Source organism: Neoarius graeffei, chromosome 26 (assembly GCF_027579695.1).
Source record: "Neoarius graeffei isolate fNeoGra1 chromosome 26, fNeoGra1.pri, whole genome shotgun sequence".
NCBI lineage: Eukaryota > Metazoa > Chordata > Actinopteri > Siluriformes > Ariidae > Neoarius > Neoarius graeffei.
In genome coordinates, this window is record NC_083594.1 from 49,360,980 (window position 1) to 49,387,422 (window position 26,443).

General features: G+C 42.1%; 1 protein-coding gene across 2 annotated transcripts in view; it reads right to left on the reverse strand.

Moving 5' to 3' along the window:
- The window catches only part of cadpsa (Ca2+-dependent activator protein for secretion a), a 210,790-nt gene that overhangs the window by 19,761 nt on the left and 164,586 nt on the right, over positions 1-26,443 (reverse strand). The window contains exons 19-26 of one of the 2 annotated variants that reach the window (XM_060910652.1): positions 23,919-24,060; positions 23,373-23,525; positions 19,677-19,832; positions 19,118-19,265; positions 16,641-16,715; positions 15,820-15,903; positions 15,059-15,091; positions 14,052-14,159 (exon numbers count right to left, since the gene is read on the reverse strand). In XM_060910652.1, the coding sequence (XP_060766635.1) occupies positions 14,052-14,159; positions 15,059-15,091; positions 15,820-15,903; positions 16,641-16,715; positions 19,118-19,265; positions 19,677-19,832; positions 23,373-23,525; positions 23,919-24,060 (899 nt within the window). The remainder of the gene's footprint in view (positions 1-14,051; positions 14,160-15,058; positions 15,092-15,819; positions 15,904-16,640; positions 16,716-19,117; positions 19,266-19,676; positions 19,833-23,372; positions 23,526-23,918; positions 24,061-26,443) is intronic. The other variant, XM_060910653.1, reaches the window with a different exon arrangement.

Sequence of the window (26,443 nt, forward strand, 5' to 3'; positions counted from 1 at the left end):
AGGCCTGGTCTGGCTTGCAAAATGAACAGTGCTGGTTGTGGCACTTTGTTCTGCTATGACGAGAGGAACAGAAGTCTCTCTCGGAGGGCATTATGTACCACGCCACTTTCTGGATATGAAGCAGCGGGAAGCCGGTAGCGTCTGCCAGCCGAAACAAGAGTATCGTGCCTCTGAATACGTAATGCAACGGATATGGAAAAAAAAAAACTGTGATCATCTAATGAGTTCCATCTGATATTAGGATTTGTGCGTGTGTGTGTGTGTGTTTGGCATTACCAAAACATGCACACACACATGAACATCTGCAGGCCCCCCACACCTCTAGAAGGGAGTGTTGAATGGTTGTGCGACCTCCTGCCCCCTGCAACACCACACATACACACACCAGAAAAACACCGAGTTTCCGAGCGAGCCCGCCTTCACACTCCAGTCTTTGACATGTTACAGGAAGCCATGGTGCCGAGCAGGGGGCAACAAACAGAATTCAGCGCAAGGCTGTATGCCCTTCCAAACCCATCCAATAAACACATACACACATGTATGCTACTTGTACTAACCCTAAGCACACCTGACTCTTGGCAGTAGGAGTCAGTGAGGATTCGGACCAGGCCTTTGTTCGTGCTTCCTTAAAAAAAAAAAAAAATCCCTCTTTTGTTGTAAAAGCAGGAATTTTGTCAGGTGGAGGAGGTGGAGGCACTGTAGGGGGTACAGGGGGATTACAAGCAACCTGTGACTCTGCCTCTTTCTGCCCTTACTGGTGGTAATGCGTGCGTTTGAATGAGTTAGTGTGTGTATGTGTGAGTATGAGTTTAGAGCGTGTGTCTGAGTGAGGCCAGCTCTCTACGGCCAACGCCGCTCGAGAAGCTCTCCCGCTGGGACCCAGCTGTGTCTGCAATTAGCGGGCGGGATGGAATGAAGATTGCCGCGAGCGTTGATGCTAATGCGAAATGGCAGGTTGCTGGAAAGCTTGAGAAAGACTGACTCAGAATTCCTTGCCTTTGTAAGTCGGAGCTCTTTGCCTTACAAAAAGTTTATGGACGAAAAACCTGTGTGAGAGAGGACTAAGGATTGAAGCACAAGCCTATGTGCTTTTCTTCTCCACCATCTTTTTTTTTGTCACTGAGCTCAGGCTTGGGGCTGAATCAGGCCCCCTGGTGCGGAGGACTCTTTAAAACTGACTACAAGACATTATGCTCTTAGGACAAAGGGACGGGCTAATCCTACCTGCTCGCTGTTCACAGCCGCTGTTGGCCTATTATTGTGTGCTTTCTGGCCCCTAAGAGGAGGTCCATTGACGAGGGAACTCAATTACCATGGTAACTCACACCGACAAGCTCAAGTCTCTCTCTCTCTCTTTCGCTCTCGCTCTCTCGGCACAGTGGGACATCCTGACCCAGAGGAAAACTTTTCACAGGAAACACACGACCCCAAACATGTTCCTGTATTGCGCCATTGTATTAGCACTCAAATTCAGCCTCTCTTCTTTCTCGTTTTTTTTTTCCTTCCCTTTTTCACGTTCTCCATCCCTCCTTCTCCCTGCAGAAAGAGGTCCCCCTGAATGGTGGGATTGAAGAAGAGTTTTAGACTCAGCAAGCATGTGAGGTTCAAACTGCTTTTGATTGAGCGGCGCGTACAAAGTGGAGGTTCGCATGCCTCGTTGGAGCCTTAAGTACAACAAGCCTCCAGTGTTTCTGCTCAGGCTAGCACTACATCTGTAAAGGGCCACTTAATCTTTTCAGCACACAGACGGGCTGAGGGGGGAAAAAAACCCAGGACAAACAGTTTAATTTATAAACCCTTTTGATATTTTAACAAGCATTTAAAAGAGAACGCTATTCTTCTTTTTTTTTAACGTGTCACCACAGTTTTTTAGCTTGTTGATCTACAGCTCTGGATGGGAAAAAAACGCTCCTCTACTATTGGACCTCCAGTGGACTCTGTTTTTCTGTACAAGAGCCTGTTCACTAAATGGATAACAGTATGCAAACAGAGCTCTCTTCACCAAAACATGCTCGGAGAGAGAGAACGAGCTTGTTGGGATGAACTAAACGCTGGGAATTATAGCCCGCGTCCGTGTCATTGAGTAAACACACAATGAACGAAAAAGAGGAGTGAGGGAGAAAAAAAAGGATGGAAAGAAAGAAGGAAAAGAAGAGGGGGGTTGTGAGTAAGGAGCCGTGAGCAAAGTGCTCACAAAGGAACGCTTAGAGGTGGATTGAGACGCAGCCGAATGAGGAGCGCAACACTTCTAGGGCTCGGTCTTGAATGGGGTCGGGAGGGGCGAAGAGAGAGAGGGGGGCAAAATGGAATAAGCCAGCGAGCACTTGAGAATCCCGCAGAGCACCTGAATGGGCCAAGGGAGGGCGGGGGGCGGAGGGGGTGAGCCGAAGGTGAATGGCCTGCCTTTTGGGACCAATTTGTCTCTTTTCTCCCTCCGATTCCCCCTGCCTCCGTGCTGACAGATGTACAAAAGCGGACCCGCGCTGAGACTCTCGTATACGCACACCCGCTAGCAGCTGTCACTCCTGTCAGACGAGTTAATCAAACAAATACCACCATACTTTGGTTTACATCATGGAGAGAGCGAGTGGCCGAGAGATGGAGAGAGAGAGGGAGAGCAAAGTGTTTGGTTACGTATCCTGTTTAGAAAACCAGAAAGACCCCAGTAATGCAGTCACACGCTATAAATATATATATATTTTCTTGTCATTCAAAATTAGTGAGCATTTTTTGCCCTGTAGCATTAACCCACCAGGTCTACACTCGACACGCTGAGAGCTGGAGCGAAAAAAGAAAAGAATCCCAGCTCCTGTAATTATCGCAAACCTAAGCAGCTTACAGCGGCGGCGCTGCCTCCATTCTGAACGAAGCAAAACCTTTTAACGTGTTTGGAACAATAACCACAGGAGGACCTGTTGGTCCTCCATCTCTTTTAGATTTTTCCACCCACTAATGTCCTGATTGGTTTTTGCTCAGCTTCTTTATTAAAAAGACTCGTCTGGGGCGAAAAACACGAAATGAACATCAGGTGTCTTTATGCCATCAAACGTTTGAATAGTTCTCATTTTTAAGGCAAAATATGACGTACTTACTGGTGCATCTGAGTAAACATCTGAGGATGTTTTTGGATTTGGGTCAAATTAAGGTTGAATCGTGTTGAATGCTGAAAAACTAGTTCAGTCTTAACTTCAGATATCATAACCTCCAGAATGAGTAATCAGACGGTTCTGTCTGCGTGATGAGTTGATTAAACCGTTCACTCGGGTCCGAGGGTCATGAGCACGACTGCAAAGGGGTAACAGACAGTGAAATGGTATCGCTGGACATGACAACAGAATCCAACAACAAGCAGTGGCGTGACAGGATCAGTATCTACCAAGGTCGTCAGAAATACTCGGAATCAATCAATGCCGGCTGGCTGTACAGTAATCCCACCCCCTAGAAAGGCAGATTAAGGGTATAATTGACCTGTGTAATCCATGGCATATCTGTGGAGGCCTCTGAGCTGAGCTCAAGGGCTCAAACAGACATAAACACTGATTTTTTTCTTTTTTTTTTAATCAATGATCTCCAAGCTCAGCCTGAATCAGACAGATGAGCGCTCATGTTAATCCCACTTTCTTCAGCCACTCTTTAAAGGTCTAGCAGGACAAAATAAATGAATTCCCTCACCCCTCCTTTTACATCCTCTGTCTGTCTGTTAATCTCTGAGTAACTGTAGCTTCACATAAAGTTTAGGAATCAGATATGGTCCTAGCTGTGAGCTTCAGGAAGTAGGAATGTTGGTTTTCCAGCATGATAAAGTTTTAAATCACATTTCACTCCACACTGGGTCTTCATCAAGGTGGACAAATGGATGTCAGTGACGTTGTTGGATCCAATAACAAAACAAAAATCCTTGTTTCCTTGAGAGATGAAGGACAGAAAATATATTCATCACGTGACCATCTTTATCTAATATTCTACCACGACGCTGTCGAATTCTCAACCGATCAGAAAGGCGTCAATTCAAGTTCGATAACAGCAGCTCTGACAACAAGCGTCATCAGGAGACAGCGCATCCCCCTGGCCGCCACTTCAAATTTTCCGAAGTTGAACTGGGTTGCCATGGAAATATGGAAAAATTAAAAATGACACAAATCCCAAAATGTCAAAAGGCACAACTCTTCTCATCACTTAACATAACTGTCAGGTTTCAAGAAAAAATTCCTAATAGTTTTCGAGTTATGCTCCGGAAACTAAAATGTTTATAGAAAGACGGATGGACAGATCGACCCTTACGAAAATTTACCATGGTTTACTATGGTTTTACCATGGTTTTTAATGTAGTAACCATGATTCTACCATGGTATCTCATGGTTATTCTAAGTACTATGAATCAACCATCGTATTACTATGGTTCATCCATGGTAGTAACCATGGTTCAACTATGGTATTTCATGGTGATTCTAAGTACTATGAACCAACCATAGCATTACTGTGGTTTATCCATAGTATTGCAGTAGCTGTGGTAGCATCATAGTTGTATGTGTAATAGGTCATAGTAACTACGAAATTAGTTTAAAAAGGGATAGTATGATTTTAAAAGGATGCACTAACTGTAGTATTACCATGCTTTCGTCCAACAGTCAATGCTGTAGAGAAGGATCTCGATTAACAGCCCAGATACATTAACATTTACTTAGAACCTAAAAATTTAAGTGAACATTGAGGTAAAATGCACCATGGTTTTCATGGTTACCCAAAAAAACATGAAAACCATGAATAACTATAAACCGTGGTAAAACCATGGTTAGTTTTCATAGTAAAACCATGGTTAATTTTCATAAGGGGACAGCTATATACCCTGCGTTATATGCTGGGGGGATAATAATTACAGAGCTTTCTCATACATTACCGTTTCTATAGGAACAACTCATGATCAGGACTTGTATGGTGGACACTCGAGAGACTAAAGCTAATAATAAACAATGAAATATTCGTGTTGTTATTGAACAATGAACGATAAATGTGTAATTGCTGCAACAGGGAAGTTTTCTGCTTGCTTTCTAAAGGACAGCATGTTTTCGGCCACAGAAACGTCTTCAGGACAACCCACGAGTGATAATTTGTTTCAGGTACGTTCCACAAAATTAAATGTAACTATAAACGGATAAAAAGTAATTGACAAATTGCATAAATGAGGAATATACAACGAATATACTACAAATAATCAAATGTGGGGTTGTAACGGCATCACGTATCATCAGCGTATCACTGATCTGATTATTTTCCTCTTTCAGCACGTCCTGAAGTGTTTTATTCCTTTACTTGATGTTCCATATTTCTCCTTGTCAACACAATCAATACATTTAGACATCAGGAACTGAGATGTTTAATGATCCTTAAACTGTTCTGTAACTGTTGTTGTGTTTCACACACACACACACACACACACCCATATGGCCATTTCGAACAAAATACTATTATTAAATAGCAGAAAGGACGGCACTGAGTGTAATCTTATTGAGTTGCGTGCTGGTGAGAAATCCTCGTCCTTGACCCCAATTAACCTCCACCGAAGACACTCCATGCCGGCTTCTAGTCTGATCTTAACATCCAGTGAGATCAGACCCTCCCTTTTTTAATTCCCTGAAAATTAGCAGGGAATTAAAAAAAAAAAAAAAAAACTTTGAATCAGAAGCGAAACTAAGAGTCAAAAGACCAGTAAAATTTTAGTTACTTAGAGAAATGAAATGGTTCATCAAAAACATGAAATTACAACATCAGTGTGATGGGTGAGGGGAAATAAAAACAAAATCACCCCTGATGTAATCATACGATGAAATTGGTTTGTTATCAAGGCTATCATGAGGAGAAATTAGAACTGTGACACATTAATGCAAAACAACAATCTGCACCAAAGACGACGTTTAACAATATACTGTGTAAGGGATAAAACACTCGAGAGTGCACTGTTCGAGGAAAATAATCAGTGATGGTGTGGTGTGGTGTGGTGTGATGCGGCCTGATGTGAAGCAGAGTTACTGGTACAACCTGAATTATTCTATCCACATTCACTGGATATGAGCAATCGTGCGCTCTGATTGGCTACTCTACTACTAGGCTATCAGCTCATATACCGTGAGTAGAGAAAAACAAAGGCCCAATCCCAATTCTAATTTCTACCCCTCCCCCTCCCCCTTCCCCTCCGCCTTCCCCTTGGCCCTTCCCCTTGAAACTGAGCTACAAGGGATAGGGCTTGAAATTCAGCCCTTGCGTATTGGGATAGCCCTTCAACGATCGCATACGTCATCGCGTACCTCCGTCAGCGTTTACGTTAGCAAAACGCAACCAAATGCGTCATTGGCTGCGACCAGCCGCTACAGTCAGAGCCAGAACTCTCTGCTGGCAGGGTGTGATTTGTTAACTAACACCACTGAATGGGAGATCTTTGGCGCTTTGTGCACCACATCCGACAGAATGAGGTGTCAGAACACTCATGTAAACAATAAAAGCGAGAATAACAGAACAAAACGTACGCAGTAAAGCAACCGAAAACAATACTCACTCCCAAAGCTTTTTAGCAGCAGCTTGGATTTCAGAAATCGCTGCTCATTCTCAGCTCGAAAGCGAATCAAGCGGCGTGTTTCCTCTGGATAACAACTTAAAACACGTAAATAATGGCGAAAATACATTTATGACAATCTTTCGCCGCGGGAACCGCCATCTTTATGAAATCCGCATGAAATCTCGCTGAAATCCGCATGGCATTGTGGGAAATCACTCAAACCCCTTCGTTCGGAGTCAGCTCCAGGAAAATCTCCGTTTGGAGGGGTACAGAAGCCCTCCCCCTTCCCCTACCCCTCCGCGTTAACTGGGATTGGGATACCCCTACCCCTTCACGTGAACGTGCAAAATGGAGGGGAAGGGCCAAGGGGTTGGTCCAAGGGGTGAAATGGGATTCGGCCAAAATGGTGGCGCGTGTTGCTGAACGAACTGAGGATGAAATAAAAACTTTACTTGAAAACACTCCCCCCCACCTACCCACCTCTGAAAAAGCAACAAAATATGGAATAAAAGTATTTGATGGTCAGAACATATCTTTTTAAAAAAATTTTTTGAAGAATTATTATTTTCGCATTTTTCACAAATCGCTCCTGTCATTTCGTCGGTTTGTTTACATTCTAAGCGGAAATGATTTTGTCGGACGTTTTTATTTATCGAATTTGCAAAAAATAAAAATGCTCTGTTTCTCAAAATCCAGTGAATGTGGATCGAATACAACAGTTATTCCACTCAATCTCGTCGTACGTGCCTTATAGCTAACTCGGTGCTACGCGCCTCATCGGCTATCGGCTTGTGTACGACTCGATTTCGTGGAATAACTGTTAAATGTATTATTTTCCAATAAAACAATGTGTTGATTTTTAAAAATTTATGAATAAACAAGACATGGTACTTTTTTTTAATAGAGTATATAGTTACATTTAATGTCATGGAACGTTTTCCAGACATCTGCAAAATGACTTCCTGTAAACATTCATTCATTCACGACCCCAACAACTGACCTGATAACTGAGGTTATTCCCAAAAAAACACGGATTGGTAGTCTGGCTAACGCGACAAAGCTCTACGAGCTATTGGTCTGGCCAAGATATTAAGCCCAACCGTTTCCCAGAGCCCGTGGTTGACCCGCCTCCCTGAAATGCCTCAGTTTGCTACTGGTCGAAGCCAGAAAAGGCTGTAACGAAGCTTAAACCAATCACATCACTCTTTCCTCTGACGTATGCGACGCGACGGGGCTAACTGGTAGATTAAACTCTTACCGAAGCCGGTCGGAAGCAAGGCGAAAACGTCCTTCCTTTCAATAAATACCTCCAGGACTGCTCTTTGCTCCGTTTTCAATGAGAACTTCCCGTTGAATGCGGAAGCGTGAATGAAGCGCTTCCGGCATAGATTCTGTAAACAATCTATGGCTTCCGGTCGCAGTTCTACTACGTCAGTGCCTTGAACACGCCTCTACCCAGGGCCGTTGGAGATGCTCAAAGTTGATTGGTTCCCGATTTTTCGGGAGCTTGGAAGAGCTGTAGATAGCCTGCCTGGCCAGACTAAGCTCGCAACAGGCCCTCGTGTTGCGTCACGCTTAGGATGGGCGGGCCCAGGCTAATGGCTTGGAGGCGTCGTGGCTCAGGTGAATAAGGCGCCATACCATAAATCTGGGGACCTGGGTTTGATTCTGACTTAAGGTCATTTCCTGATCTCTCTCCCACTCATTTCCTGTCTCTACACTGTCCTATCCAATAAAGGTGAAAAAAAGCCCAAAAAGTATCTTTAAAAAAACAAGGATTATCCATTTAAATGTAAAAGATGTGATCAAAGTAAAAAAAAATGAATATGATATGAAGATTTTGAGAAGAAAGGTGGTGATATGGCTGTGCCATATTGAGAAGGTGTGTGTGTGTGTTTTAGATTGCTTGGCCTGGTTGTTGCGCTCTCTGCTGGCATAGGCACTTCAGCAGCTGGGGAAAGGAGCCAAACGTGTGCCCTGCATTACCCATCTGGGGTCAGAGTGGGGCCTGGGGGGCCCGGGGAGGAGGGAGGGAGGGTGGGCGTGAGATGGGGTGAAAGACTGAAGTGGAGAAGATGGCTGGATGTCTGCGAATGCATGTATGAGGGGAATTCTCCAAGGGGACGGGTCATGCTAGTAGATGTACACAGGAAGATTAGTCGACTCTGAATCATGCCACTCGAGATAATGTGATAAAAACAACTCAACAGGAAGGATAAGTTCCACTTTGTTTCAGGTGGAGAGAGAGAGAGAGAGAGAGAGTGGGGAGGGGGAACAAAACAAAACAAAGGAAATGCAATGAGACAGGCACAGCGAGAGGGAAACAAAGAAAGGATGTGATTATAAGGAATGATTTCTCTTTTTGAGGTTTTAGTTCTGTTTTGCAGACACACACACACACGAGCAAAACATAAGCAACATATTTGAGGCTTTTTTTTTTTCGGATGCAGCGCAAATTGTTCAGAGTGGAATAAAGACAAGGAGAACGTTAAGGAAATCTCAGACAGGTTTCAGGTTTCAATACAGAAGAAAAACGCTGAAAAATTAGGGATGCATCGATCATAAGCCGTCCTTGTTTACTCAGACGCAAAAAAAGGTCTAGTACCAACATCCGGTACCATGCGATAATAATCCTAAAGAACAGATGACACTTCAAATTCAATACAGAACCTGATACAACGTAAAACGCTTTATAAAGACTTCAGGAAGCACAGGCTAGGCAAGGAAACGTGCAAATAAGTGCTTTTCTCCAGGAGGGTTGGACGATATGACGATATGACGATATCATATCCATATCATGATCAATTATAGCACAACACTTTTTTTTCCTGACATCTCACAGGCTTTTCCTAACATTTAAAAAAAATTAATATCTGTGATTGGATATTTATTTGTTCGTTTGTTTGTTTATAATTGTCTCAGAATTATTTTGCCTTTTTAGTAAATTTACGAAAGTTATTCATTAACAGTTATCTAAAAGTAACAAACAAGCTCAGGGTTTCATTTTCATCTTTATTTATTTTATTTTTTGCATGCAAGAGTGTTTCAATCTTAGCGAACTTTGATATCATGATACATATCGTGTACCACAGAAAATGTCAAAAGTACCGTGATATGATATTTTTTGTCATATCGCCCATTCACCCTCATTCCCCGGAATCTAAAACTCTCTCTTCCCGATATCAAGGTAGTCCATCCAAGATACCTAATATAACTCACGATAACTAAAGAAGGTTACTCATTTTACGATCAGCATCAGTGATATACGGTACTGTACCGGTACATGTGCTTGGTCTGGGGAAAAAAAAAAAAAGTATCGATGCATCCCGAATAATAAAAACACAGCCAAGAGACTCAACCTGATGTTAGTATTGACAGTGACGATGAGCTAACCTCAGGTCACGTTACTCTTGTCGTGTGTACAGTCTGCATAACACGTCTCAGAGCAGCCATTTTGTTTTTAAGCACTGACCCCAGGTCAGCACTCCTGCACTTAACTGAAAAAAAGCACGTTTTAAGTCAACACGCTGCACCTGACAAACCGGTCGACACAAAAGATGACAAAAGATTAGGAGCAGGAGGACGGATCTGGTCATCGTTTCAGACAGTGTTCTCGACGCTCTCCCGCCCTCCGTCCCTCCCTCCTCGTTTACCTCTTTCTTTCTCTTCCCTTAAGCCTTTAAGACAATAAGCCGTAGGTCTGGAGGGTTTCTGTTTCTCCGTCCCTCACTGTGTCCTTCCTTAACCGGAGATTTACTCCGGGGCAGAAAATGAGGACGCATCCTTAACCTATTGTCTGAAGTTTTCTCTGCCAGTATCTGCTCGTCATTTCTTTCTGTTCTCGGACAGAAAGACGAGGATGTACTACTTCTATTCTGTGCGTTTGACATGCACTGTTCATTCTAATATCAAGAAACATGGCTGTAAGAGCTTAAATGATTTAGCTCCAAATCATATTTCCGCCATCACCCCAAGTCTCGTCGACTGAGTGTTTGAAATTTGCTTCTTGAGTCTTGCACTGGAACCAAATGTTCGATCATCGATAGGCATGAAGAAAATTTCGTCATGAATCTGAATCTCCACCGTGAGCAATGGAAACGTTCCGCCTCCGACGACGTGGAAGACCAGGAAGTGATGCGGATAAAAAAAAATATACAGTAACCAGAAGCTATTAGGCCATGGGATGGCTGCATGCTCACAGCATAAATAATAAAATCTCCCATATTAGCTGTAAGAAGTCAAAAATCGTAAATGCTACGGGTACAGTGCTGAGCGTAAATGAGTACACCCCCTTTGAAAAGTAACATTTTAAACAATATCTCAATGAACACAAACAATTTCCAAAAGGGTGACAAGACAAAGTTTAATATAACATCTGTTTAACTTATAATGTGAAAGTAAGGTTAATAATATAAACTTAGATTACACATTTTTCAGTTTTACTCAAATTAGGGTGGTGCAAAAATGAGTACACCCCACAACAAAAACTACTACATCTAGTACTCTGTATGGCCTCCATGATTTTTAATGACAGCACCAAGTCTTCTAGGCATGGAATGAACAAGTTGGCGACATTTTGCAACATCAATCTTTTTCCATTCTTCAACAACGACCTCTTTTAGTGACTGGATGCTGGATGGAGAGTGATGCTCAACTTGTCTCTTTAGAATTCCCCATAGGTGTTCGATTGGGTTCAGATCAGGAGACATACTTGGCCACTGAATCACTTTCACCCTGTTTTTCTTCAGAAATCCAACAGTGGCCTTAGATGTGTGTTTAGTCATGTTGGAAAAGTGCACGACGACCAAGGGCACGGAGTGATGGTAGCATCTTCTCTTTCAGTATAGAGCAATACATCCATGAATTCATGATGCCATCAATGAAATGCAGCTCCCCGACACCAGCAGCACTCATGCAGCCCCACATAAGGACACTGCCACCACCATGTTTCACTGTAGGCACCAGGCATTTTTCTTTGTATTCCTCACCTTTGCGACGCCATACAGTTTTGAAGCCATCAGTTCCAAAAACATTTATCTTGGTCTCATCGCTCCAGAGTATAGAGTCCCAGTAGTCTTCATCTTTGTCAGCATGGGCCCTGGCAAACTCTAGGCGGGCTTTTTTGTGCCTGGGCTTTAGGAGAGGCTTCTTTCGTGGACGGCATCCATGCATGCCATTCCTCTGCAGTGTATGCCGTATTGTGTCACGGGAAATAGTCACCCCAGTTTGGCTTTCTACTTCTTTAGATAACTCCAGTGAACTTGCATGTCGATTTTCTTCAACCCTTCTCATCAGAAGACGCTCTTGTCAAGGTGTTAACTTCCGTGGACGTGAGATGGTTGCAGTTCCATCTTTCTTAAATTTTTTTACCACTTTTGCTACAGTATTCTGACTGATAAGTAAAGCTTTGCTGATATTCTTGTAGCCTTCACCTTTGTGGTGAAAAGAAATTATTTTCTTTGGGGAATTCTGAAGAGACAAGTTGAGCATCACTCTTCATCCAGCATCCAGTCACTAAAAGAGGTCGTTGTTGAAGAATGGAAAAAGATTGATGTTGCAAAATGTCGCCAACTTGTTCATTCCATGCCTAGAAGACTTGGTGCTGTCATTAAAAATCATGGAGGCCATACAAAGTACTAGATGTAGTAGTTTTTGTTGTGGGGTGTACTCATTTTTGCACCACCCTAATTTGAGTAAAACTGAAAAATGTGTAATCTAAGTTTATATTATTAACCTTACTTTCACGTTATAAGTTAAACAGATGTTATATTAAACTTTGTCTTGTCAACATTTTGGAAATTGTTTGTGTTCGTTTAAAATGCTACTTTTCAAAGCGGGTGGACTCATTTACGCTGAGCACTGTACAACTCAATCGGAGATGTTGCAAATTACAGATCATCCCATACGTGTCCAGGATCCAAGGGAGTAGAACTGTCAGCATACTCTCTCTCTCTCTCTCTCTCTCTCTCTCTCGCACTTGTTAGTCAAAGTGACATTCGCTGATCATGAGCGTCTGTGAGCTTGTGTATGCGGAAGACGGCGGATAGCTCTTTCCTCAGAGTGTATTACCGTACACTTCCCTGTGACACAGCAGTTTGACAGTAGAGTCAGGCCATGTACACACGTAGCTGGGTATTTTTAAAACCGAACATTCCCTCCCCCCCCTCCGTTTATAAAAATGTTTTATCCACACCACCTCGTCTTCGAAAAAAATCCCTTCCACACATAACCGAACATCTGGGTTTTCAATCACATTCATAAGCATTCCAAACCTGCAGATGGCATTATTTCCCCAAATCCTACCCCCTAATCACATCAGAATAGCCCTCTGTTGGCGTCACTTCCGCCTAAACATAAAACATGGCGCCAAGCTCGTTCGTCTGGACAGACTCGGAGACAGAATTGCTTCTAAAGACAATTTTGGAGTATAAACTTCAAAAGACGCAAGAAAACGTTGATTGGGAATCTTGTCAAAGCAAATATGTGGACATATTGACCCTGTTTTTGGAGCAGTATCCCGCAGAGAGTTCTAACGACTTCCGTCATGAAAGGGGCGAGCTAGTCAGGGCAGATTTGTTGTCATTTTTTTGGCGCAGATTGTGACGTTCTAAAACGCAAAACTCCGGTTATCTCTGTCTACACGAAAAGGCATACACGGAGTTTTCAAAAATCTTCACTTTGCCCGGAGTTTTTTTAAATATTCGTTTTTGATGTGTTTTCATGTGGATGACAGGCCAAAACGTAGAAAAATATCTTCGATTTAGCAGATACCCGGCTACGTGTGGACGGGGTCTCACATGTCTCGGAGGAAACGTGTCTGGCTGGTGGCTAGGAATTAGTGAGAAAATGTGTGAAAAAAAACCAAACAAACCAGATCGTCTTTGCTTTTTTGCTCAAAATGTTTTGCTTTAAATCCCGAGCTCCAGCGCAAAGCTCAAGAAGCAAACATCAGCCATCAGATATGTTTTGGCTTATCGAATACATTTAGTCAAAAATAGTGTACTTTTCAAACTTTTGCTTCAAAATCTCATTTATAACAAATGACTCGTCACGAATATCCGTATTCCGATTGAAGAATTAACACAATAATTAATACTTTTTTTTTTGGGAGGGAAAACACCGTTTTCTCCAAAACGCATCACTCTGAAAGGCGAACAGAGGAAGGAGCAAAGAGCAAAATTACAGCAGCTTGCTTTTTTTTTTTTCCAGACAGCAGCAACCCAGAGAGGAAAGGGTTAAAGAGCAAACAGAGCCATAAGAGCACACAGAGCAAAAGGGAGGGGAAAAAAGCTGCAGACTCGGTCAAAGAGCAAAGAGACACTTTAAAAAGGCAGCTTTAAAGAACAAGAGGAAGAGAGGAAGAGGAAGACATCAGTCTCAAAACGTGACCTATCCCTCCTGGCTGGTTGTCATGTCACATTTTACAGGATCTCCTCCTCTCTAGATTTGCTTTTTTGTTCTTTCTTTCTTCAGAGGAGGAGATGAAGCAGCATGTACTTACATCAAATAATCTTTCTATGTACATCTCCTCATTGACCTTATCCCGCAAGACGTCCTGAGAGTGGCGGACAAACGTCACGTAGGCGTCGGCTACATCCATGCCGGGTTTCTACAAAACACACACGGAGAAAGGGACATAAATAAACAAATACCTTTAATATAATAATAATAATAATAACAATAACAAGAAGAAGAAGAAGAAGTGTTTGGGTTCAGTTAAATGAGCTGTCATGATCTGTGAAAAAAAAATGAACAAAGTAGTATTAGCAATTATGGAGAAAATATGACTCTTGGAGTGTTAAGAGAAACGAGGACAATGCAAGACGGTGAACTCTTTTGTTTGCTAAATGAAATGTCTCCGTTCTGCTAGTGGGCATCAGAAGGTCATCAGAATTGGTAATTGTCAGTCGCTGCAAATTGAACTTACTTCGCACCTCGGCAGATACTTTCGAGGGTGCAAATGAGCACTCTGTGTGTTGTTTTTTTCATACGTAATTTTATTTTGTGCATTAAGCAAACAATTACCATGGAAACACAGATCTTTCACCCCGAGGGCATTTGGAGGGGCATTGACAAGAATTGTTTTGTGCCTTGAATGTGTTGGCAGTTAAAGGAAGCAGCGTGATGTGATACTGAATGCAGGATGTAATGAGTCGGACCCCAAGGCAGCCTCACGACACACGCTTTTGTTGCACAACACACACATTGCACTGTCTGCTTACAGAGAGATGAAGAAACAGAGAGAGAGAGACCACATAGCCGGCCACGTCGCTTGTCTCACATGCATATGAATGGCCATTTGGAGGTAAGAGACAGCCATCTGTAGACCTCGCTGCTGCCAACAGACTGTCATCTCATAATAACGAGCCCGTAATCAGTCAGGAAAGCAAACATGAACTCTCATAAGGATGAGCTTAATGCGCACTGTAGTGGTAATAACACTGATGTGATGACAGTTAATGGCCATATTTGAAAAGGTTTCATGTGGGATGAGAAGAGCTCACTCACAGGTACATCCACGTATTTTGAGGCGGCTTTGACCTGCGATGGAGAGAGAAATGAGAGGATCGTTACGACCAGACTGATGCTAAAGGCCCAGTACACGAATACGGAGCCACTGAGCTGATCCTGGATCTGTTCCTGTGTCCAGGCTTACAATCAAATCCCTTAATGCTTTTCAGAGTTTTAATAAATATATTCAATAAATAATAAAATAAAAAATAATAATAAATATTAGACGCTAAAATATAATAGATAATCAATTGATGAAAAATGGCATAGGAGGAAGCAATAATTAAAGAACTAAAGGAAGGGAGGGAGGGAAGGAGGGACAATCAATCAAAGAACCAAAAGACATCCTGTGCATTGATAAACAAGCAAATAAACAAACACAATAAATGAATGAATAATAAATGGAACGGAGGAATAACAAACAAACAAACAAACAAATAAATTAGGCATGGAAGAACAGACAGCCCTGTCCACTGGAAGGAAGGAAGGGAGAGAGGGAGGGAGGAAACATCAGTCAACCAAATCAAACAAACACACTTAACCTGTGCAGACAGAAATAACTCAAGGATTGTAGGAAGGAAGGAACAAATTAATAAATAAAACAGATATATGAAAGCCATAACCTGTGCGTTAAGTTCATACATGGATCAGCATCATGTCTATTTGGACAACCGTGAGGAATGTCATCTTTTATTTATTTATTTTTTTAAATTAAATTTCTGTGTTAAGTGTGAGAGTAATCCAGTAAATGTTCTCACAGTAAATGAGAGGAAGGAGGAGAACAGCGTGCCCTCATCGTAGCGAGACAGTTTGGCCAGAACGCTCTCCAAAATCACCACAAACTGTAGAAAGCAGAAAACAAGGCTTTACATATCAAACACTTCATTCTTAATAAAAAAGAGAATAAACATCTATCTATCTCTGCATGCATGCATCTGTCTATTTATCTGTCTGTCCATCCATCCATCCGCCTGCTTGCCTATATAGCTATCTATCTTTCCATCCATCCATCCATGTGTCTATCTATCTAGATATCTATGTATCTATCTATGTATCTATCTATCTATCTATCTATCTATCTATCTATCTATCTATCTATCTATCTATCTATCTATCTATCTATCTATCTATGCATTTATCTATCTATCCATCCATCCATGTGTATCTATCTATCTATCTATCTATCTATCTATCTATCTATCTATCTATCTATCTATCTATCTATCTATCTATCTATCTATCTATCTATCTCTGTCTATCTATCTATGCATCTATCTATCTATCTATCTATCTATCTATCTATCTATCTATCTATCTATCCATCCATCCATGTGTCTCTATCTATCTGCCTGCCTGCCTGCCTGCCCGCCCGCCCGTCCGTCCGTCCGTCCGTCCGTCTGTCTATCTATCTATGCATTTATCTGTCTATCTGTCTATCTATCTGCCTGTCTGCCTATATAGCCATCTATCTATCTATCTATCTATCTATCTATCTATCTATCTATCTATCATGATGAATATGAGTAATAAGTTGTAAATACTGTAACAGAAATGAAGTTCAGTGCTTTATTTTTTGTACCTTTGCCACCAGTAAAGTAATCATCTCCTTCACCGTCTCCTCGATGAGGTTATCGATTTGAGAGTGATACTGTCGCTGTGAAGAAAAATCACATCTCTTATTCATTCTAATCTTTCATATTAATCCAACTCCACCAAAGTGTGTGTGATGCACATGAGCTGGAGGAAGATCCTGAGCCTCCCCTCAGTCTCACTGCTCTTAAACACCGATAGGGATGACGGGAGGCTTTCCACTCCGGGGCAAATGTGTCAACTATATCTCTTTGTCTCCTTACTCACTGTGAAGAGGGCTTCTGGGTAATTAATTCAGTTCAGATCATTATTACCTGTGTGGAAATGTGGCGGCGATGCGAGGGCGCTCGGCTCTAACACATGGAGATTCAGAAGCAGCATCACATATGGTAATGGAATCAAAACAATTGTTGGAGTGTCAGAGGAACGGGGAAAACTGCTACAGTCGCTAATTATACATTTGGGAACCAGGAGCGAAAATTCAATTGAATTGTTAGCCACACTTACCCATTCTCTAACAAACTTTCACAAGAAAAGAAAGACAGAGGAGACACGTTTCATACTGAAAACTCAGAACGTGGCAAAAGTCAAAGAAAACCATGATGTGAGAACTTAGATAAAACTATAAGGTTTCCAAATATTATACCAAACACACAATATTCATACAAGTCAGACAAACATGAATCAAATAATCCAGATGACAGAAACGATGCAGGATTTATTACAAACACGAACGGGAGAAGATTAACGCTCATCCTACCATGCTATTTTACACCTTTATCTTACCATGTGGGTCCGTTTGGACCCCAATACTTTTCTTTAAAATTAAAGCTTATAAAGACAAAATCACCAGATAAGTTTTGTTCAGAACATCTTGTATTAATAACAGCAATACACTAAAGGGCCCAAGGCATAAAGAACACACTTAACCTTCATCCTACCAGCCAATTTTACATACACAAACTACCAGGCGGGGTCCGTATGGACCCCAGGAGGGAATAGCTTGAAATCAATGCAGTAAGAACCAATTCAATGCAGCAAACAGACATAACTTTATTGAAGAACAAAATCCACTATGGCTGAATATCAATGATGTATTATAAATGCAATAACATTGCAATAATATTGCAATAACTAGCATACATGTAGCAAATTATAGCGCCACAAAAAAAATTGGCATTATATACATGATTTTTGCAGCTCATGCAGCTGTAAAACATTCTGGATTACAACTTAGGTCTTTTCTTACAGAATTTAAAACAAAAAAGCAATTGTAAAATAATTTAGGGCTTTTGTTTTGCAGCCTGTGCTTATTGCAGCAGTGGGGTCCACACGGACCCCAAGAAGGAATGCCTTGGTAGTTTCATTATGGAACATAAAAGAAATAAAAGAAGTTAACTTTCAGTGTGCTATTCAATTATAAAATGAAAGACAGATAAACTTTACTCTGGGGTCCGGTTGGACCCCAGTAACAAATTAATTATACCTTCACAATGCAAAAAGCTGATCTTCCGGTGCTTTAGTGTTTTAATTAAGACATAAATTCCGACAAATTCATAAAACGGTGAGGCAGTATGTCACATATTTTTAAAATGGCAAACAAACATATAGGTGCGGGGTCCAGATGGACCCCACTTGGTAGGATGAAGGTTAAAGCCATCAACTCATACTTAAAAAAAACAGAGTGATCATAAGATGCAGTCGTGATGACTGATGGCTGTCTGTGTGCTGTGCATGAGCGAAGCTGGACAGAATCGTCCTCAGGGGAAGGAAAGAGTAAAGAAGGAAAAATAAGGAAGATAAGAAAAATAAGGGAGGCTCTTAAATTAAAGAGCAAATTTAAAGATGACTACAGGAGGAATAAGTAAAGAATATGAAACAAAGAGGAAAAGGAAGAAAGGGGAAGAAATTGAAGTATTAAAGAAGAAGGAAGGAAAGTAGGAAAGAAGTGGAAAAGAAAAGAGGGAAGATGAAAGAAAGTAAAATATGAAGAAGAATGAAGGAATGGTGGATGGAAGGAAATAAAGAAGGCCGGTAGAAGGAAAGAAAAGAGAAAGGAAAGATGAAATAAAGTAAAGTATTAAGAAGAAGGAAAGGCTGGTGGATAGAAATAAGGAAGGAAGGAAAGAAAGGAGAAAGAAAAGATGGAAGAAGTCTTAAAGAATAAGGAAGGAATGACGAATGGAAATAAATAAAGAGGGATGGTGGGCTTGAAGAGAGGAAGGAAGGAAATAAAGGACAGAAGAAAGAAAGGAAGGAAAGAAAGAAGGGCAGAAAGAAAGAGTACTTCAATGGAGACAAAGAGGAAAAGGGAAAGAAAGGAGGAATGAAGATGGAATAGAAAATAATAGAAATAAAGAAACTGAGTAAGAAAGGAGGAAGGAATGAAGAAAAGGAAAAAGGGATGGAAATATAGAAGGAAAGAAGAAAAGGATATGTGTGTGTGTGTGTGTGTGTGTGTTCTACCTCCTGGCCGAGCTCCATGGCACACAGTTTGGCAGACTGGGCTTTGGCGTCCACCATGACGTTAAACATGGTGCAGATGGACTGAGGGACGCGGAAGTCTGTGGTCCGACTGCTCTTCTGCAGCTTCACTTCAAATGCCACCCTTGTCCTGGGAGACAGAGAGAGACAGACAGACAGAGAGAGAGAAAGACAGAAAGAGAGCAAGAGAGACAGAAAGAGACAGACAGACAGACAGACAGACAGACAGAGAGATACAGATTCAGACAGAGAGAAAGAAGGAGACAGACAGAAAGATACAAAAAGAGAGAGAGACAGAGAGAGAGAGATACAGAAAGAGACAGACAGACAGAGAGAGAGACAGAAAGAGACCAACAGACAGAGAGGAAGAAAGAGACAGACAGAGAGATACAGAAAGAGAGAGAGACAGAAACAGACAGAGATACAGAAAGAGACAGACAGAGAGAAAGAAAGAGACAGACAGAGAGACGGTGTCGGTGAGTGAGGCAGACGAAGTTCGAGCCACTGTGACTACAGCAAACCATGTGGTTGTATTTCTGACCTTTTCACACATGACTCGATCATGTCGCTGGACATTAGTTTAAGTCTCATCTCCAGGTGTTTAGCGAACTCCTCCTCGGGCCAGTGCAGGTCTCTTATGAACGTCTGCAGAGCGTCCAGCTTCCAGAACAGATCCTCAGACGTCCCTGAACCATTACTACACAAACCGACACACACAGTCAGAGCACACAGCGATCAACAGCACACGTAAAGAAGGGCTGAGGGGTTAAAGGTCAAACCAAAAGGACAGTGAAGGAGTATAAACGGGAGTGTGTGATAACCTGGAGAAACCTGTCAGCCAAAAATAAGGGCTTTTTCACCTGGAACATTTTTTTACACCTCAACTCAAAAAGTCTCAAAATTTGTGAAGGGTTTTCCCAGGATGCCACACACACAAAATATATACTAATTCCAAATAAAACCCCTAAAGCAAACCTTGCAAGGGGAAAAAAAAAGAGACATCAGGTTTTTTTTGTCCCCTATCCAAGCAGGTTTTTGAATTTTGTGTGAAGAGGAGTTCATGCAGACTGAACTGAAAGATGCAATACATTCGATCTCGACAGTACCTGTCATCTATTCGTTGATTTTCATCTATTTATCTATTTTAAAATGCAAAAGAGAATATAAACAGAACTTCTCACAGCTCATTTGTCCAGCTGCCCCAGATGTGGTCTTTTCACAGAAACACAGATTAGCACAGAAAAATGGAAAGTTGAGAAATTATATTTGAGTAAAAACTGGATTTTGTGGGTGACGATGAAGACCTTTTCCTTTTTTTGCACGATAGTGTTAATTTTTTTCCTTCTTTCTTTCATCTCATCTCATCTCATTATCTCTAGCCGCTTTATCCTTCTACAGGGTCGCAGGCAAGCTGGAGCCTATCCCAGCTGACTACGGGCGAAAGGCGGGGTACACCCTGGACAAGTCGCCAGGTCATCACAGGGCTGACACATAGACACAGACAACCATTCACACTCACATTCACACCTACGGTCAATTTAGAGTCACCAGTTAACCTAACCTGCATGTCTTTGGACTGTGGGGGAAACCGGAGCACCCGGAGGAAACCCACGCGGACACGGGGAGAACATGCAAACTCCACACAGAAAGGCCCTCGCCGGCCCCGGGGCTCGAACCCAGGACCTTCTTGCTGTGAGGCGACAGCGCTAACCACTACACCACCGTGCCGCCCCCTTCTTTCTTTCTTAAGTGATAATTTGTAGTTCTTGATAATCAGTTACTCCTCGACGCTCACGCTCTTCACACTTTCATGCATCACCCATAAAGACACAGCTCATCTGCATTTTGTTACGCTCACAAAACTCCATAAAAGGGCCTGTGCAACAGGCGGCTAGGAGCACAGAATGAGCGATCAGGATAAAGTCTGAAAGACAGAAGTGGAAGTTATTTTGTAATCCATGCTGATTCATATATGATTTGAAGTCGAGGTTTACACTACCGTTCAAAAGTTTGGGGTCACTTTGAAATGTCCTTATTTTTGAAAGAAAAGCACTGTTCTTTTCAATGAAGATCACTTTAAACTAATCAGAAATCCACTCTATACATTGCTAATGTGGTAAATGACTATTCTAGCTGCAAATGTCTGGTTTTTGGTGCAATATCTCCATAGGTGTATAGAGGCCCATTTCCAGCAACTCTCACTCCAGTGTTCTAATGGTACAATGTGTTTGCTCATTGCCTCAGAAGGTTAACGGATGATTAGAAAACCCTTGTACAATCATGTTAGCACAGCTGAAAACAGTTGAGCTCTTTAGAGAAGCTATAAAACTGACCTTCCTTTGAGCAGATTGAGCCCATGTTTACATTAGACCGTATCAGCGGATCATCAGATTAACGTTTTTAAAATGATTAGTGTGCACACAGCAACACCAATACACGATTCGCGTGCACACAGCAACGCCAATACACGGATACACTCGGCTCCGCAGGCATCCTGCGCTCCAAATCACTCCGCCCTGAACAGCGAGTGCCCTCTGGAGGGTGCGCACTCCGGCCCTGCGCAGCTCACACAGCGCGCGAGTGAAGTGCACGAGCCACGATTCGGGACTGAGCCGCTGTGTGTGTGATCCCAGCGCAGATCACTTACTACTTGCAAGTGGAAGGATGGCAAGCCTAAAGACAATCATAACTACACAATGGGCAGTATTTGCATCAGTATTTGCAGTATTTTCATACTTTTATACTCTTTAATGAAAGGTGATACAAGGCGGAAGTCCGTGCCGTTTTTCAGCAGTCGCGTTACATGACCAACGCCAGCGAATCAGGAAGGTGGATGTCACAGTGACGTTGTCCAATGAGACGCCAGCTAGAGCTCAGCACAGCGTATCCGCGTGTTCTGAATGTTTACACAGCACCGGACCAGACACGATCTGGATTGAATACGTGGACGCTGGCGGATTCCCGTTTCCCGGCGTTTCCAGGCGGTTTAATGTAAACGGACAGTGCATCCGCGAAGAAAACGAGACAGATACGGTCTAATGTAAACGTAGCCTGAGTTTCTGGAGCATCACATTTGTGGGGTCGATTAAATGCTCAAAATGGCCAGAAAAATGTCTTGACTATATTTTCTATTCATTTTACAACTTATGGTGGTAAATAAAAGTGTGACTTTTCATGGAAAACACAAAATTGTCTGGGTGACCCCAAACTTTTGAACGGTAGTGTACATTAGTTAGTCTTTTTATTCGTCGCTGTACACACACGCAGGAGAATGAATTGGATATGAATGCTTTACAGAATTTACAGGACTTTCCCAAATACCAAGTTTCTTGTGTAAACGCACATAAAAACAGCGTGCGAGTAAATCTGCGTGTATCCAGCTTGACAAATGAGTGATGTCGCCTGCTAAAATAATTTATATTACAATGCTATTGAATTCTTGAATCAGTTATTTTGTACACCCGCACGTTTCAAGGACAGGTTTATATACTGGATGTACAGTAAGTGCAGATGTTCTGACATAAAAAAAAAAAAAATCTATAAATTTATCAAAAACTATAAACTGTTAAAATGCACAATGTGTCTTTAAAAAAAAATTAAAGATTTTAATTATTGGTAAATCACTGTGGTATAAGCAGCATAACATTTTTTATCTATAAGCAGTATTCGGAACATACATCGGCAATATCGTTTGTGCTGAACCAAAAAATAGAGTAGACCACGAACAGAACCTCTAATAGAACTTAGAGAACCCTGCAGAACCCCCTTTAGTATGTTTATAGTCTGTGCTAGAGAGAAGCCCAACATCCAGCAAACTAGCGGAAAGGAGTGCACTGTCTACCAGCTACAAGTGTTAGAGGAAAGGAGGAAAGGAAAACGTAGTTGAAGTGTACAAAACACACACACACACTTTTTGTTTTGTAACTTTGTGGGTTTTTTTTTTAAATATTCCCTCTTTTAGCATGCTTGAGGCAGGAAATGAAAATGATAAATAAACAGATGGATAAATTTCACAATCTCTAAAGCATTAAAGCTAAGTTCCCATGCTATGGCCTTGGCATAAACATAGATATAAAATTATTTAATAGGTACTTAAATCATTTAATGCAATATGAAAATTTATTTATTAAATAAAGCGAATTTAATGCCTGTAGTCTTTAAATCCTCTCCTTTTGATTTGAACATGATTGTTATCCCAAGGCCACATCTGCACGAATCATAAACCCTTGTTACACACTCTGCATCCGATACGGCCGTCATCCAGCTGGGGGTGGAAAAGAGAGGTATTTGCACTGGTGGCAGATTAACTGACACCGGTAGATTTGGAACTTTGGGCATTTGGAGGTTCACAATTGGAAGGCTGACATTGGGCAGATTACTTGTTAAACTCCTGTGATAAAAGACAAGACAGAGCAGAAAGAATGCTGTGGATGAGCATGAAGGTAAAAAAAAAAAGCAAAAACAAAGAAGCAGTGTGAAGTGAGATAAAAATCACACAGTGTGACTTTACAACAAAAATTAGATCAAGGAAACGACAACAACACTAAGACAGCATGTTAGGCTGATATGATGGTCTGAGAAAATAAACAACACAGAGCAGAAAATAGACTTTAAACAGGTTTCAAGCAAGCATGAGGATGAGATAACTGTGAGCGATCGAAGAAAGAGCGCTACATCCAAACAAACACATTAGTCAAGAGTATAAAGTATAAATACGTGATTGAGATATCAAGGTTTATCGTTTATCACAAGTTCAGATGAAATAAGGAAGAGGGCTTCTTACTTTACAGGCTCCCAGGACTCACGCTCGAAGCCCCGGTGTATAGACTGGGCGATGGAGGACTCCATCAGGTCCACATATCTCACCACGAGAGGTGCGTAGAGATCCTGCAGGTGCTTGTGGAATTTTCCGTTACACAGGTTATCTATAGAGGAGCAGAGATCACCATTTTAATCATCCAATACTGGAAAGAAAACGAAAGCATGTTTGATAAGGAAATCATCCAAACTCGGTGTTAACTTGCTCTCTCTCTTTCTCTCTCTGTCTTGTTTAAGTCAAGGTCGATCATGTGCAGTAGGTGCCATGTTTGTTTGCTTCCCCCGATTGCTCTCTTCCAATTAGCCACTTGAGCTGCAGCGGTTGTCCACTTGGCCGTGTGTCCGCAAGCGTACGCCCAGGATGCTCTGATTCAGTCCTCATTAACAGCTTGAACTGCGTCTTGCTTTAGTGCCTGCCTGGTAGCATATAAGCTGAGCCGAGAGCACTACAGGCTAAGCGTACTGACCTTCCAGATGCAGCCTTCGAGAATCCGCAGATTCATTTTTATTGCTGTGCATACTGAACAGAGATACAACTACTTTTTTTTTTTGGCACGACTCAATGACTTATGGTTACAATATGGTCAGTAAAGAATATTGTGCTTTACTGTTCGATCAGATAAAGGATCTGGTGGTGGATAAATCATCTCTCTGGAATCATCCATCCATCCATTATCTGTAGCCACTTATCCTGTTCTACAGGGTTGCAGGCAAGCTGGAGCCTATCCCAGCTGACTATGGGCAAGAGGCGGAGTACAGCCTGGACAAGCTGCCAGGTCATTGCAGGGCTCACACAGAGACAAACAACCATTCACACTCACAGTCAATTTAAAGCCACCAATTAGCCAAACCTGCATGCCTTTGGACTGTGGGGGAAACCAGAGCACCCAGAGGAAACCCACGCAGACACGGGGAGACCTACGCCACCGTGCCGCCCTTCTCTGGAATCAACTCTCCTGAATTTTTGTCTCCAGACGAGACTGTTGTTGCATGAGAAATGCTCAAATTGTCTAAACAGGATGCAACCAAAAGTGTGATGTGACCAAAAGTAATATATTCCAGTTGTAACACTGTACACAAATGAGACTTCATCTAGTTTTATCAATTTTGGCGTACACAGTTCTCATGGTGGTGTAGTGGTTAGCACTGTCGCCTCACAGCAAGAAGGTCCGGGTTCGAGCCCCGTGGCCGGCGAGGGCCTTTCTGTGCGGAGTTTGCATGTTCTCCCCGTGTCCGCATGGGTTTCCTCCAGGTGCTCCGGTTTCCCCCACAGTCCAAAGACATGCAGGTTAGGTTAACTGGTGACTCTAAATTGACCGTAGGTGTGAATGTGAGTGTGAATGGTTGTCTATGTGTTAGCCCTATGATGACCTGGCGACTTGTCCAGGGTGTACCCCGCCTTTCGCCCGTAGTCAGCTGGGATAGGCTCCAGCTTGCCTGCGACCCTGTAGAACAGGATAAAGCGGCTAGAGATAATGAGATGAGATGAGTTCTCATGGTGTTCTATAATACATATCATAACCCACATGTCATACCGCAGTCTTATGTCAACATCAAAATGGGCAAAAAACAAAACAGATGCCTTTAGTGCGTCGATGTAGGCGTACATCAGTTAAAACCTTATATAAGTGTCATACAGCCCGATGAACACCGAGGCACTTAAATAAAGTGGTGTACAAAATAAAGTGTTGTTTTTTTTTTCCCATCTTCAATATCGGATCAAAGCCCACCATCAGACTAAATGCCTGTTCGCAGAACTACTGCATTTTTTTAAGTAAATGCACTCGAGTTTTCTCGTCTCTGTTTTTTCCCACACCACCATTTCATATCGAGAACCCGTTACCAGACAACACCCTGTCAAGCTGTGCAAAAATGCTGGCATTCTAATTAGTGCACGAGAGTGGATGAAGCGGCTGTGCTCAGCACCACGGACAGCTCCGCGTTCACTCCAGTTCATTAGTGATGTAAAATGGCCTCGAGGCGTCCGTGCTCTCCTACACCACGTCTGTCATTAACGCAGGAGCTATTATTAACACTGCACATGATTGAGTTAATCACTCCATTTGGCCTTTCATTTTTAATTTCATAGTTTATCACTGGCTCCTATGTATTGCATAAGTATTCCCCCCCTCCCCCACAGGTATTCATTTTGTAGTGTGGAAATGAAATAGACGTAATTAGGATTTTATGGCATGAATCGATACAAAAGAGTCCATAATGTTAAAGTGGGTAGAGAAATAAATGTAGCTTGCAAAACTACTTCAAAATAACAAATGGAAAACTTGTGGTTGCATAAGTATTCACCCCCCACCCCCTTGAGTTTTTCTTTTTTGTCGTATGGACCTGTTTGGGATTGTATGGCCTGAATTTATACAAAAAGTTTGTAATGTTAAAGTGGGTGAAAAAAACAATCACTTCTTCCAGCTTGTCTCGTTTATGTGTCTGAGGTCGCTGCCATGCAGACTCTGTTGATCCACATGTCATATTAAT